The following is a 15503-nucleotide window of genomic DNA, read 5'->3' as shown; positions in this document are numbered from 1 at the left end:
TGACCTATCAACGGAGCTGACGATTTGGCTATTTGTCTTTCGGACTCTAGCGAGAAACTACTATTCAGTGGCTATGTGTGGACGAGGTTGGTTACTGCTTGGTGTTGTGGCCCACTGCAAGCTGTGATTGTTGGCATGTTTTAGATCCCCGTCTCCATCTTGGAAAATCACAGCTTAGAGGCGTTGGCGCTAAGTCTTTGTGGCAACATGGAAAACAGAACAAGTTTTCGGGGCTTCAACGTCTGGTGGATGTGGGAGGAACCGAGGAGTGTTGATGCATGCCTGGACGAAGAGGGGATTGAGGGGGAGGAGAAGCAATCAGAGGCAATGAGGTTTCTGAGAAGGAAAGGGGAGAAGATATGATGTGGAATTTTGAAGGTTTGGAAAAGGAGGAAACGAAGTGGTGGGCTGCAGCGAGCTGTTAAGGTAGTGGAGGTTCGGTGGGTGTGTTTGGCAGAGATGAAATGGCCGCGGAAAACATTGGAGGAGGGGGAGAGGAGGCGGGCGGTGATATATGTGTTAATTAGTGAGAAAGAGGTGTGCTGAAGAGGAAAAGGAATCCCATGTGATTCCCATATATCAGTTTCCTAAATCACGTGTGTAGATAGAATCTGTTGATATCTTTGACGTGTTAGTTTCCAAGCATGCCCAGTAGAAAATGGCAATCCATCGGCATTTTAGGAAGACATGCATAGCATTATAGATTAGTGGCAAAACCGAAAAACTGAATGTAAGCTGCAAAATAGAATTAGTAGCGGGAAAACAGATTAGTGGCAAAATCGAATTTTCGGAGAATAGCTTTTCAAATAAAATCTTGGAAAGAAAATAAATGACAATGGAAAGAAACATGGTTAGTATATATTATATATACATGGGATAGAATTCGATACATATAATTAACAAGAATTACTGCAAACAAATAGTGCATGGTGAAAGTTTGGTGCAACATCAAATGACAAACAAAATGTGCTCATATTTTATTAGGTGGTGGCCGAAACCGACACCCAAACTGAACTTTAAATCCTTGCTTGTACTGCACCCATATAAATAGTGTCTCCATATCTTGAGGTCGAATACCACAACTGCCAACTCTAGGTCATCAGTGGAGTAATTTTGCTCATTGGGATTTAACTGTCTAGAGGTGTATGCTACCAGCTTACAATTTTGCATCAGAACACATCCTAAACTCATCTTGGAAGCATCGCTATGGATGGTGAAACTTCCACCCTCAGAAGGTATAGTAAGAATAGGAGCCATCACGGAACATGTCTTCAACTCCCGAAAACCTTTCTCACACTTATCAAGACCCTTTGAACTTGACACCCTTCTTAGTTAACCGGGTCAACGGTACAACTACGCTAGCAAACCCCTCGACATTCCTCATTAGTACCCGACTAAACCCAGGAAGCTGCGTACTTTAGAAACACTGTTAGGTCTGCTCCACTCAACTATAACCTCCGCCTTTTCAGATCTACCGAGATCCGATCATTATCATTAGAAAATAGAAATTATGTGCCCAAAAAATGCCACACTGTCTAGCCAAAATTCGCACTTTGATTTCGTGTACAGCTTTTTCTCTGTGAACCTGTAACATGATTCTTAGGTAGTGCTTGTGCTCCTTCAAACTTCTCGAGTACTCCAAAATGTCATCGATAAAGATGGCTATAAACTGATCCAAGAAAGGTTTGAACACCTGGTTCATCAGATTCATATATGCCATTGGCACATTGGTCAATCCAAATGGCCTCGCCAAAAAGCTCGTAATGCCCACATCTAGTTCGAAAGGCGGTCTTGGGTACATCATCTGCCTTAATCTCCAACTGATGGTAACCAAAATGTAGGTCAATCTTAGAAAAGAACTATGCTTACTAGAGTTAATCAAATAAATCGTCGATCCTCGGTAAGGGGTTCTTGTTCCATATCGTTACCTTATTCAGCTCCAGGCAATCTATGCAAAGTCTTATGCTACCATCCTTTTTTCTTCACAAACACTACTGGAGCTCCCCACGGAGAAACACCAGACCTAATAAAACCCTTATCAATAAGTCTTGTAGTTGCCCCTTCAATTCTTTTAATTCTGCTAGAACCATACAGTATGGAGCCTTAGAAATAGGGCCTGTACCCAGTACCAAATTGATGAAGAATTCTATCTCCCTGTTTGGTGGCTTCCCAGTAAATCATTCAGAAAAACATCTGGGGACAACTTCACAACAGAATTGTCCTCAAGTTTTGGCTCAGCGTTGCCGATGTCCCGCATTAAAGCCTAAATGGAAGAAATCACACGGGGAGGGGCGTACGTGTTACTACCCTTAAAAATGAATTTCAGCTACCCCAGAATTTGGAAATTCACCTTCTTCCCATGACAATCAGTATGGGCACTTTAGGTAGCTAGATCCCTCAAATGATGTGGAAACACCCAAGAGATACCAATCTGTCTGCACCACACCTTTCTAGCGAACCTGCAGTGTGTAAGGAGATGATCAACAAACTCTCCAGCCTTCAGTCATAACGGGCAATGATCAATGATCAGCATATTCTACCTTTCAAAAAAAAATGATCAGCATATTCTAGTTCACCTAACGAAGATGATCCATGGCTAGGATCTTGTCTTGGATTACCGTCCACCTAAGGGCACATATTCTGGGAGGTGCGGGAATGCGTTTCGTTCCTCGCCGAAATCGAAATTTCAGCCGAAAATTTGAAAATTTGGACGAAATCTAATGAAATCAAATAAAATAATATTTTATCTCGTGCAAAATTTCGAACAAAATTACCGAAATTTCAGGAAAATATTAAATAAAGAATAAAATCCAGATTTTTTGGAGATTTTCCTTAAATTTCGGTCAAAATTTTGTAACGTTTCGAGTTTATCTAATTTCGGTTTCGGGGTTGACCGAACCCAAAATTTCGGATTTCGGTCGAAATTTAAAACCTTGCTCCCAATATACGTGGAATCCAAAATAGCTAAGAAGTTTGCCCCTCTCTAACTCCATATCGAAGAAGTTGCTCTTGAAGTCAATCTTCCAAAAAATATGGCCCTCTTCTCTTCCAAAACAGTCTTGCACCCAAGCATCTTTTTTGTTGATCACTCCAAAGGGGTGCGGAAACATATCTTTGAAAGCCAACAGTAGATACAGATATCAATTTTATTTTACTAAAAGAATTGAACATATAATTTTGTACCCTCTAAGAAAAAATGAGAATTTGGAACTAAAATAACAGAATAATACTATTTTTGGTTTGTTTTAGTTTGATTACCTATCAGGGTTTGTCTCCTCAATAGAGTAGTTTACACCCAAATAATCATCGGAATCTGATTTGGCACAATGGCAATAGAGTAGTTCTCAGATGCTCTAATAAGAGCCCATGCAACGAAGAACCCTAAAAGATGGTTTTTATTCTTCCATTTCTCTGTTCTCTTTGGATGTTTTTTGGAGACGGAGGACTAGCCTTCTTTATGTATTTGAAAAGTTAAAAAGTTATGTTATCTTCTTGGAAGACTTGTCTTCTTCCTTCACTTTCTCGTGACTTCCTTATGTTTATCAGACATAAACCCTCCTATCATCACCACCAATGTCTAGATGCAAATCCCTCCTATTATCACCAACTTTTGGCAAGGAAAATGCCAGTTCAATCGGCCATTTTCATGTTTCTCCTTTTCTTTCTTGACGAAATGACCTTGCAACTTAGGGTTTATAATGACGGAAAACCATATATTACATGGATTTTCCAAAAGCAGAGTGATTCGGCATAACATATCTCATCGGTAGCACCTTGGAAAGCTGTGGAGGGTTTTTCATGTAATCTATTAAGATTCTATTGGAATATTCACCTTTGAAAAGCCCGGGGTTTTTCATGAGAAATCCAATCGATGGCATCTTCCCCTAGATTTCATGTAATTTTGTCCAGAAGTATCCTAGTATTTTAGGATTTTTTTGCGACATTTGGGGGGTTAGTTCATTGTATAGATTCACCTACAACCAACCACATGTTTTCCAGGTGACGAATCAGCAAGCTCTTATATATTATTTTGTAGGGGAGCAGTGTTATCTTCTTGGAAGACTTGTCTTCTTCCTTCACTTTCTCGTGACTTCCTTATGTTTATCAGACATAAACCCTCCTATCATCACCACCAATGTCTAGATGCAAATCCCTCCTATTATCACCAACTTTTGGCAAGGAAAATGCCAGTTCAATCGGCCATTTTCATGTTTCTCCTTTTCTTTCTTGACGAAATGACCTTGCAACTTAGGGTTTATAATGACGGAAAACCATATATTACATGGATTTTCCAAAAGCAGAGTGATTCGGCATAACATATCTCATCGGTAGCACCTTGGAAAGCTGTGGAGGGTTTTTCATGTAATCTATTAAGATTCTATTGGAATATTCACCTTTGAAAAGCCCGAGTTTTTCATGAGAAATCCAATCGATGGCATCTTCCCCTAGATTTCATGTAATTTTGTCCAGAAGTATCCTAGTATTTTAGGATTTTTTTGCGACATTTGGGGGGTTAGTTCATTGTATAGATTCACCTACAACCAACCACATGTTTTCCAGGTGACGAATCAGCAAGCTCTTATATATTATTTTGTAGGGGAGCAGTCATCTCCCCATCCATTGCTTTCTTATACCCAGCACTGGCTAGGACTTCCTGACATGACTTAGGCAAAGTGATATGAGAAAGAGACAGAGCAAAGTGTTTATGGAAACCTCAGAGCTATTTTCTGTATCATCAGTTCTGAAATTTACTATTTCCAATTTTCTAAGACAATAATGGGAGGGGGCCTTACTGATTTATAGAAGGACTCACATGCTAACCCATGGCGAAGGTAAGTTATCGAAGGAAACAAAATGGGCAATAGGATGTTGAGTACAAAGCCATTCAACTTTGTGAATGTCAAGTGAAAGATCGGAGCACCTGAGAACGAAAAGTCGAGAACTGAACTATATCTTTTAATGTACAGGTATACCTATTTTCCTGTTTAGTCAAGACACTTTGTTCCCATATAAATCTATAAGGGCTACTCGCAGGATACATTAGTTGAAGTAGAGGAAACAACTTCGATGATGATTGAGATAAAGGATCGATGACTAGAAGAGGAACAAAAATAGCTTCTTGAGAATGATGAAGAAAGTTAGTTATAGGGGTTCTTCCTTTGAAGAATATAGAGTATTGTCAAACAAGGCAACATCAACAAAAACAAACCTCTCTTGAAGTCCGTGATGATAACAATGACATCCTTTCTGAGTGTGAGAATGTCCTAGAAAAAACACTTAACGACACTCAGACTCTTAACTTATGAATTCCTGGACTCAGAGTGAACAAAATAGATGTAACCAAATACATGTGGGGGAACAAAAAACACTGTCATGAAAAAGAATTGAACGAGGAGACTCGTGTTTTAAAACCGAAGATGACATACAATTAATTAAATAATATGCAATCAATACATCTTCTCAGTAGACCTATGGTGGACACATATTGAACAATAATGTACGAGTGACTTTAATAATATGACAATGTTTACATTCTGCCACTCCATTTGGTTGAGTGTGACCACAAGAGATTTGATGGAGATTACCACTATTAGCATGACATTTTTTGAAAGACTTGTGACAAATACTCCTTATCATTAGCAAAATTTAAAATGCATATGTTCCTACCAAACTGCGTTTTGATTATTTTGTGGAATAATTAAAAAATGGGTAAATATAATCATGCCATTTTCGAGAAGTCATCCACAAATGTAGCAAAGTATTTATGACCTTACAAACATGTTGTTCTAGCTTGACCTCAAATATATGAATGCACCACTGTAGAAGGAATTGATCATGATTATCACTTTTAGAAGGAAAAGAGACTGATTCTAAAGCCTTGCATTCTAAAGTGGACACAAAATATGACGTATGAAGTCATAGTTGCCGGAAACTTCTTGGGCAAGTGTGAAACCCGTTTCCCCTAAAATGCATTTCTTGCGTGTGGGAAACTTGTTTCCCCTAAAATATGGGAAACACGTTTCGGAAATGTTTCCTAAATATGATAAAAAAAATTGGAGAAATGTTTCTGAAATGCGTGGGAAACATATGAGAAACTTATGTAAAACATGTGTGAAACGCATGATAAACATATGAAAAACTCGTAGAAAACGCATGTGAAACGTGTAGGAAATATGTGTGGAACTTACGAAAGTCATTTTGGAAAAACACATCAAAAATTGTGGAATAGATATTAAAAAAGAAAACAATAGCATATATTGTGATAAAAATAAAAATAAGAAAAATTCAAATAGAAATCTGAAATCAAGGAAATTTAAATTTACAAAACCACATATTTCGTGTTTTCTTTGGGTTTCGTATGTGTTTTTCCTATTTTGTCTGCAACGCTTCTATTGTGTTTCCTGCCTAAGACATTTCTCATACGATTTTCTATAGTTTCTCGTTTCCCTTTTTTTTTTTTTTTCATGCATTTCCCGTTTCCGTTTCCCGTATTCGTTTCCCACCCTGGTAAGTACTAAGAACTTCGAATTCAAAAAAGAAAAGAAAAAAAGCACAACAACTACTACTACTTCAAAGTCAAACTATCCAGGACGATGACCTAGTTGACTATGTAAAGATTTGGGAAGAAATTCGAATGAAGAGTAGCATCACCACAACCATGTTTCCTAATAGTAAAGGCCATCTGACTCAAATCTGCTATCAGTCGTCCTCTGTCTTCAGACCCTTAAAAAATATAAAAAAGAAGGATAAAGGTTTATGGATGATTGAAGACATTTAGTTGATTTACTCACATATAACAAATTAAAAGAAAACTTAGAAACATGAAGCTCTACTGTAGACAGGGGACAAAGAATCATCAGCAAGAGTGGCAACTAAGTTTTGATTCTTTAGAAAAGACTAATCAAACGAAGAAAACACAAAATTCTCAACTGTCGTATGGTTAACATAATTCTCAACTATCTTATGGTTAGAGGATCCCTAGTCCATGACCAAGAATGATTTACCCTATGAAACAATTTACTCACATGATTTGCATGAATTCCATAAACTTTCGTGGTTTTGCAGCAATTTCATGGAAATCTATGACTGAAACCAATCTTTCCATTTTCGTGCCGACTGAAATGAATACTCTAACCGACATTTGAAACCTTAGTCTTAGATCTAAAGGGCGGCCCAGTGCATGAGGCTCTTGCCATTGTAGGGTCTGGGGAGGGCTAGATGTACGCAGCCTTACTCCTGCTTTGCAGAGAGGCTGTTTTCGTGACTTGAACCCATGACCACCAGGTCACAATGGAGTAACCTTACTGTTGCTTAGTCTTAGATCTAAGCATCTCAAAAATTGTTACAAAGAAAGATTTATGATGGCTGGGATAAGCACCAACATTTGGAGCAAAATATGGGAAGCAACAACCATAACTTGTGTTTTTTTGGCATTTGCATCTTGTAAATGTGATTATAAGGATCAGAAATTTCTGATTGAGCTTGAATCTTGCGAGTTGAATGTGTCATACTCATGCAAGTCCTGTTGTTTCAAGAGAGAAATATTCAATATCATAGGAATTTCTGCACAAAAAATGATGTTTAGATACAGAAGTTTGAGGTTTTTGGTCACTCTAGAATATGGTTATCATGCATGTCTATCTGAAAAAGGAAATTGGGGTTAATTTTGTGGAACCTGCAAAGATCAATATTCTGGGCTGTTTCCTCAGTATGAAAAGTGGTTTGCTTTTATCCCTTCCGATGAAAATGCATAGGTTTTTTTTTTAAATGCATTTTTTGATATTAAAGGTGGCCTTGTAGCAGTTAATTTGATTCATATCATTAAAACAGTAGTTAATTTGATTCACATGTAATGTAATTGAGGTTTTTTGGTACTTGCATAATTTGTTCTAACAATTGGATATGATTTTCTGGTGGTTAAAGAGATGTTCAAGCTAGCAGTATCCTTCTTGATGATAAATTTGAGGTGCGACTTGGAAGCTTGAGCGAGGTATGCACCCAAGAAGGGGACAGCCATCAAAATGTCCTCACGAGGTTCCTGCGGTTATCACAGTAAGTATTTAATTTCTATTTCTATTTTTTTGGTCTGTCAAATCATGCTCTAGTTATGCCAAGGAGCAGGATGTATTGCTTCTGGGTCTTCAATTATTCCTATATAAATCTGTGTTGTGGTGATGCTATATTTCTTTTGATGTCATGACTATGTGGAATCATGACTTATCAGTTTAATCCTTCTGTTCCCTTTGTTCGTTTTTATTTTCAATTTTCTACTTTTTGCTAGTTTAAGAAGGCTTGGTGGTTGCATTTAAGATTCATAGTGCTTTACCCGAATCTCTCTCTCTCTCTCTCTCTCTCTCTCTCTCTCTCTTATCTGCTGTTTATTTCAATTTCCATTAATATTTTTTGGTGTTTGTGCTATGGGTGCATCACTTACAAGTCAACATGCAATATGGCAATTAGGTTCAAGGTTTCTACGCTGTCAATAATGATGTATATATTTCAATGTTGAGGTTACAGTCTTCCTCCCGGTTTGCTGGCCATTAAAAAGTCACTTTCTCATCCTATAACATGTATGAGTAGCAAGTTTTCTGATTGACCTTTTTGTAGCCATGTAAAATGGTTGGCTCATAGATTGTGTGCTTTTTTGTGGTTTCTTTTCCTTCCATGGATGCTGCTGGCATTTATCTAGCTGTTAGAAAAAAATTAGTTAATATGTTGTTGATTGAATTTCAAGCTTGGGAGTGCAGACTCCTCAAAATGGCACTTCTTGGAAATAGTTGGTGCATCCCAAGCAAGGGACTTTTAGGCCCTATCTTAATTATATGATATAAACCATTGTAACTTAAAAAGGAACTACATTGAAACTCCAATATATGCCTACTAATATAAACTGATAACTCTTTAACCCACCCACCCACCCACACACACAAGCTAGAGAATAGTTACCAGGGTAGGAAACGAATTCGGGAAACGGAAACGGGAAACGCATGAAAAAAAATACAGGGGAAACGAGAAACAATAGAAAATCGTAAGAGAAATGTCTTAAGAAATCATGTATTTTTTCCAAAATGATTTTCGTAAGTTCCACACATGTTTCCTACACGTTTCATATGCGTTTTCTACGAGTGTTGCAAATGTTTATCACGCGTTTACACATTATTTACATAAGTTATCCATATGTTTCCCACGTGTTTCGGGAACAATTCTCCAATTTTGTATCATATTTTGGAAACGTTTCCGAAACGTGTTTCCTTCATTTTAGGGGAAACGAGTTTCCCAACCTCGAGAAATGCATTTTAGGGAAAACGGGTTTACCACCCACCCAAGGAGTTTCCGGCAACTATGAGCTGGAGTATGGATGCCATTCATGCCCAGCTTGAAACAAATACTTCCTAGCCGACTACACACAAGTGCCTTCATAAATATGTTTGAGAACTGATCTTTAGGCCTCACTCACGGAGGTGATTTCAATTTGCTGCTGACCTTTTCAAAGGCAAAATGACTATCTACCTTAATGTTCATAGGCCTCTCATGAAACAACAAATTACTAGAGATATAAATAGTTGCTTGAGTGTCACAGAATATCTACATTGCTTGTAAACATCAAAACGTAACTCTTTCGTGTCTTTAACCACGTTCACTCATAAATTGTGTGCACCATTTCACGCTGGTTTGCTTCTACACGAGACCATGCAACCACAGACAAACATAATCATGTAGGTTAAGGTCTATTTGAAAATGACCTTGCCCAATGTTGAATAATGTATTAGGTTAGTTTAGTCATTACATGTAAGTTAGAGGGTATTATAATCATTGTACATTTGATACCCTATTTGGGCCTATATATACATCATTTACATGAGGAGCTCCCTAGTGGAGACTCTCCATCTCTCTATTCCTCCTCTTCTTCCTCTTCTCAAACCCTAATCTCATTTCTAACATGGTATCTGAGCTAAAGATCCTAAGGAAAGAAGTAAAGAAGAGGAGTGTATCCTTCTCACGCCCCTCCCTTTTTTTTTTTAACATCTTTCCCCATCTTCTTTGACCTATATGGGTAGCGTTCTTCTCTTCTAGCCGTCGGGTGTTCCTGGCCTACATATTCCCGTTACATTTCTCACTTTTTTGGTCGCGGCTCCGCTTTGTTACATTTTTCTTTGATTCCTACTTGATGACTTAAGCTTTGTCTCTATGTTTCGTTGTAGTTCCACAAGTATGAGACTTCGTGCTTGTTCTTTCGGGGTCCTTCCGGCGGATGTTTGTGGTTTTTCCTTCTGATTGTTTATCTCCGTGGTGATTTGCTTGCCTATATTTGGCTGCCCTTTTCTGTGGGTATCTGTGATTGTTGTGGTGTGTCTTGTCTGGTCTGCTTCACCGACATCCCATTTGACTTTTGGTGTTTATTATGGCCTTGCCATCAGCTTCTTCCTCCGGTTCATTTCCGGTGTCGGTGACCTCTATGACATCCATTAAATTGGATGGTGCTAATTACCTTGCCTGGAGTCATTCTGTTCACCTCTATCTGCGAGGTCAAGGCAAGTTACGTTTCCTCACGACGGATCCTCCGAATCCGAAAGATGCTGGGTATGATAAGTGGAGTCAGGAGGATGCCCAGTTCCAGTCTCTTCTCTATCAGAGTATGAAACCAAAGATTGCGAGCCACATGCTATTTCTGGATACATCACGGGCAGTCTGGTTGCGTGTTGAGACGCTCTATTCCGCCAGCAACAATCTCACGCGGATTACTGATGTTTACAGTGACTTCTTTCGTATCTCCCGTGGAGATAAGACCGTCGCTGAGTACGATTCAGATTTTGTTGGTCTTTGTGAGCAGATTGATATTTATCATCCACCGTCCACCGACCTTAAGGTCTTGGCTCAACAGAAGAATGAGCTCCGTACTACTCGGTTTTCTGATGGCTTAGGGCCTGAGTTTGTCCCTCTTCGGCAACAGATCCTTGGGTTAGGCACGCTCCCATCTTTGGATGAGATCTTTTCTCACGTTCAGCGTGCTCTACGTATCGATCCGGCTATCTCTGTTGTTGGTGACCAGTCCGCTTTTGCTGTCCAGCCTGGTTCCTTTCGGAGCACTCGTGGTAGGGGTCGTGGTCGCGGTCGTTGCGGACAAGGCCGTGGCTTTGGTCGAGATTCAGGGGGAGGCCGTACTTATGGGGGTCGTGGCTCACGTTATTGCAGTCATTGTGAGATGGATGGTCACACTATTGATTTCTGTTACGATCTCCATCCCGAGCTGCATCCCGCTCGATCCGCCCACTTCGCTTCTAAGACACCTGCTACCTCAGACACCATGGTTGTCTCTCGGACTGAGTATGAGTCACTTTTGCGCCTACAGGAGAAAGGGAAACAACCAGCTGCTCAACTTGCCACAGAAGGTAGCCACCCATCTTGCTCCCTTAACCACTTCGCTTCCTGGCTCATTGATTCTGGTGCCTCTCATCATATGACCGGTAACAGTACACTTCTTAGTTCCTTTACTTCTTGTGCTCCTACTAAGATGGTCACCTTGGCCAATGGGACTCGATGTCCTATTTCAGGCACTGGGACTGTTACAGCCACCTTCCACTTATCCTTATCATCTGTACTCTGTGTTCCTACTTTTTCCTGCAATCTTCTTTCTGTTCGTCAGATTACTAATCGCCTTAATTGTTCAGTAACATTCTTTCCGTCTTACTGTGTTTTTCAGGACCTTGTGACTGGGAAGAAGATTGGCTCGGGGTATGAGACAGATGGCCTATACTACCTGGATGATGCTATCACTCCCACGGTGTTTAGTACCTCAGCAGATTCTTTTATGTGGCACTGTCGGCTCGGTCATCCTTCTCCTGAGCATCTGCAGCGTTCTTTAGTTGTTATTAGTCATTTTCATTGTGAGTCCTGTCAGTATGGAAAACACCATCGTGTTTCCTACCCGTCTCGTTCTGTTAGTTGCGTCAGTAGTCCTTTTGAGTTAGTGCATTCTGATGTTTGGGGTTCCATGTCGTATTCCTTCTATGTTTGGTGGGAAGTACTTTGTGATTTTTGTTGATGATTTTTCCAGGATGACCTGGCTTTATATAATAAATGATCATTCTAAGGTGTTTTCTACATTTTGTTTATTTTATGCTGAAATTACAAATCAATACTCATGTTCCCTTAAATGTTTACGTACTGATAATGCTCGTGAGTATTTTTCTGATCGGCACGATTTTCAAGAGTTTCTTTCTAGTCGTGGAATTATTCATCAGTCGTCTTGTGCCCACACTTCACAACAGAATGGTGTTGCCGAGCGGAAAATACGGTATCTTGTAGATATAGCTCGCACCATTCTGTATCAGATGCATGTTCCCAAATCTTTTTGGGCTGACGCTATGCTTACAGCCTGCTTTCTGGCTAATTGTCTACCTTCTTCAGTTCTTAGCAATCGGTCCCCTTTTTCGGCCCTTCTGGGGATCCGTTTCCGTTACCTCCCAAGGTGTTTGGGTGTGTTTGCTTTGTTCAGGATCTCACTCCAAGACTTGATAAATTGGCCCCAAGGGCAATCAAGTGTGTTTTCCTGGGTTATTCACGAACCCAGAAGGGTTACTGATGCTACAGTCCTCAACTTCGCCGCAAATTTATCAGTGCTGATGTCTCATTTTTTTAGGATACTCCATACTTTCCTGCTTCCTTTTCTTTATCGGTATCTCTTCCTCCGTTGCCGGTTCCGGTTCCAAGTCTGCCACCGGATCCGGTTCAGCGTCCTTTCCAGGTATATACTCGTAAGCGTTCTACTACTTCAGTTGAGCCTTCATGCCCTGCCATCTCTTCTCAGCAAGCAGGTCCTTCATTACCCTCATCCTGTGATGATGCTGCTCAGGTTGATGATTCTCTTGATGCTCCCATGGCTGGCCGTACTCGTTCTCGTACCACTCATCACCCTATTTTTGATGCGGTAAGTTATGCTCGGTTATCTCCTTCGTATATCGCATTTATATCATCTTTGTCATCGATTTCTATTCCTTGCTCTGCTCGAGAGGCTATGCTTGATTCGGGATGGCGGGCAGCTATGGATGCTGAGATGGATGCTTTGGCCAAAAATCAGACATGGCAGTTGGCTTCCCTTCCTCCTGGTGCTCAAGTAGTCAGATGTAAGTGGGTGTTCACTGTCAAATACCTACCTGATGGCTCTGTTGAGAGGTTAAAAGCCCGTCTTGTTGCAAAGGGCTTTACTCAGACTTATGGGATTGATTATGTTGAGACATTCTCTCCAGTGGCAAAGATTCCGTCCATCCGTGTATTGATTTCTTTGGCCGTGAATCAGTCTTGGCCACTATATCAGTTGGATATCAAGAATGCGTTCCTCCATGGTGATTTGCAAGAGGAGGTGTATATGGAGCAACCACCAGGGTTTGTTGCTTAGGGGGAGTTGCAGCATACCGTCTGTAAGCTTAGAAGGCGATTTATGGTCTTAAACAGTCTCCTCGTGCTTGGTTTGGGAGATTCAGTGAGGCCATCCTACGATTTGGTATGAAACAATGTGTTGTTTACCATTCTGTGTTCAGCTCTCAAAGTAAGGATGGTCTGATTCTCCTGGTTGTATATGTTGATGACATTGTTATTACAGGGAATGACAAAGCAAGAATATAACGTCTCAAAGATTTCCTTCAGAATGAATTCAGCACAAAAAACCTTGGTGTTCTGAGATACTTTTTAGGCATTGAAGCGGCACATTCACAAGGGGGGCTATCTTTGTCCCAAAGGAAGTATGCTCTTAATATTTTGGAAGAAACAGGTCTTCTGGGGGCAAAACCTGCGCAGACTCCTATGAATCCGAATGTCAAGCTTTCACCTGATTAGGGGGAGCCACTAGACGATCCTGGTCGATACAAACGGTTAGAAGGACGGTTGATCTATCTCACAGTCACTTGTCCGGATATTGCATATGATGTTGGTGTGGTTAGCCAGTATATGAGTGCGCCTCAGACATCACATTGGTCAGCTGTGACTCAGATAGTGAAGTATCTGAAGAAAGCTCATCGGAAAGGTCTTCTCTTCCGGAAGCATAACCATTTGAGAATTGAGGGATACTCTGATGCAGACTGGGCCGGATCTCCTACTGACTGACTGGCGGTCTACTAATGGCTATTGTACCTTCATAGGTGGAAATCTAGTATTTTGGAAGAGTAAGAAGCAGGACGTTATGCCTCGATCCAGTGCAGAAGCAGAATACAGGGCCATGACTTACACCAGCTGTGAATTAATTTGACTACGATCGTTTATGTCAAAGATTGGATTCTCATACTCCTCTCCTGCGTCCCTCTACTATGACAACAAGTCAGCAATTCACATAGCTATGAATCAGGTATTTCACGAACGAACTAAGCATATAGAAGTGGATTGTCACTTTATTCGTCACAGGATTCAGACAGGCCAAATTCAAACCGAGTTCACTCAAACAAATGATCAGATTGCAGACATGTTTACCAAGTCGTTGAATGGAGTTCGATTGAGTGATTTATGGAACAAGCTGGGCATGTATGACCAGCTTGAGGGGGAGTGTTAGAATAAGCTTATGTAGCCGAAGGGCATTATAGTATTTTCATATTCTTCTCATAATAAATATATGTGTGTGTTAGGGTAAGACGGCTAACACACAACATTTCATTCTCAAATCTGTTAACAGCTTCTATTTCCCCGTCGAGGTGTCGCTGTTCGATCCTTCATGGTTTGCAGATGTATTTGCCGGGCTCTTATTCAGGGGGAGGCCCTGTTTTTTATCACTCTCGCCGTCATGCTACTTCAGGGGGAGTTGCTCTTTTTTTATGGCCGTTGATCTCGATGCTATTCATGATGGCCGTTATCTTTTATTATGCTTTCATTATGTAATCACCACACCAGCTTGAGGAGTGCTATACCAAGCTGGATGTGTGTATGAGCTTATTGTACTTTTTGTTGTCTTTAGTTGTTTGTTGTAGTTTCTTTATAGCAAGCTGGAGTTCTATAATATATGTACTCCAGCTTGAGGGGGAGTGTTGAATAATGTATTAGGTTGGTTTAGTCATTACATGTAAGTTAGAGGGTATTGTAGTCATTGTACATTTGATGCCCTATTTGGGCCTATATATACATCATTTACATGAGGAGATCCCTAGTGGGGACTCTCCATCTCTCTATTCCTCTTCTTCTTCCTCTTCTTAAACCCTAATCTCAATATGCGTTTAAGAAACGTGGTTGTTTTTCTGGAATATGTCATATACTCGGTGCAATTTAGATATCTTAGAATATGCCCAACTACGTCCCAATTATCAACGATAGGACTTTCCATGAACTAACTTTAACAATTATAGGGAAGGGAAATGACTACCTAGGTTGCGTAGATAAGTCTTTAGTTGAGAGAAAGAGTTAGAGAGAAAGTGAATAAGTTGGAGTGATGTCTCCCCCTTACTCACATATTTATATTCACTCAATAAAGGTACAAAGTCTATTATGCCCTTAGGCATATCACATATTCCAACACCCCCCCTCAA

At 40.2% G+C, this 15503-nt stretch overlaps 1 protein-coding gene across 1 annotated transcript in view; it reads left to right on the top strand.

Annotated features, from left to right (window-relative positions):
* The window catches only part of LOC143849748 (putative LRR receptor-like serine/threonine-protein kinase At2g16250), a 28068-nt gene that overhangs the window by 4400 nt on the left and 8165 nt on the right, over window positions 1-15503 (top strand). Inside the window, exon 2 of the mRNA XM_077358923.1 lies at window positions 7924-8052. Coding sequence (XP_077215038.1) covers window positions 7924-8052 — 129 coding nt within the window. The remainder of the gene's footprint in view (window positions 1-7923; window positions 8053-15503) is intronic.

The sequence above is a fragment of the Tasmannia lanceolata genome, unplaced genomic scaffold, assembly GCF_043159265.1.
Source record: "Tasmannia lanceolata isolate RefF3 unplaced genomic scaffold, GAP_Taslan_0.1 ptg000018l, whole genome shotgun sequence".
Taxonomy (NCBI): Eukaryota; Viridiplantae; Streptophyta; class Magnoliopsida; order Canellales; family Winteraceae; genus Tasmannia; species Tasmannia lanceolata.
This window is presented reverse-complemented; position numbering and strand designations above follow the sequence as displayed.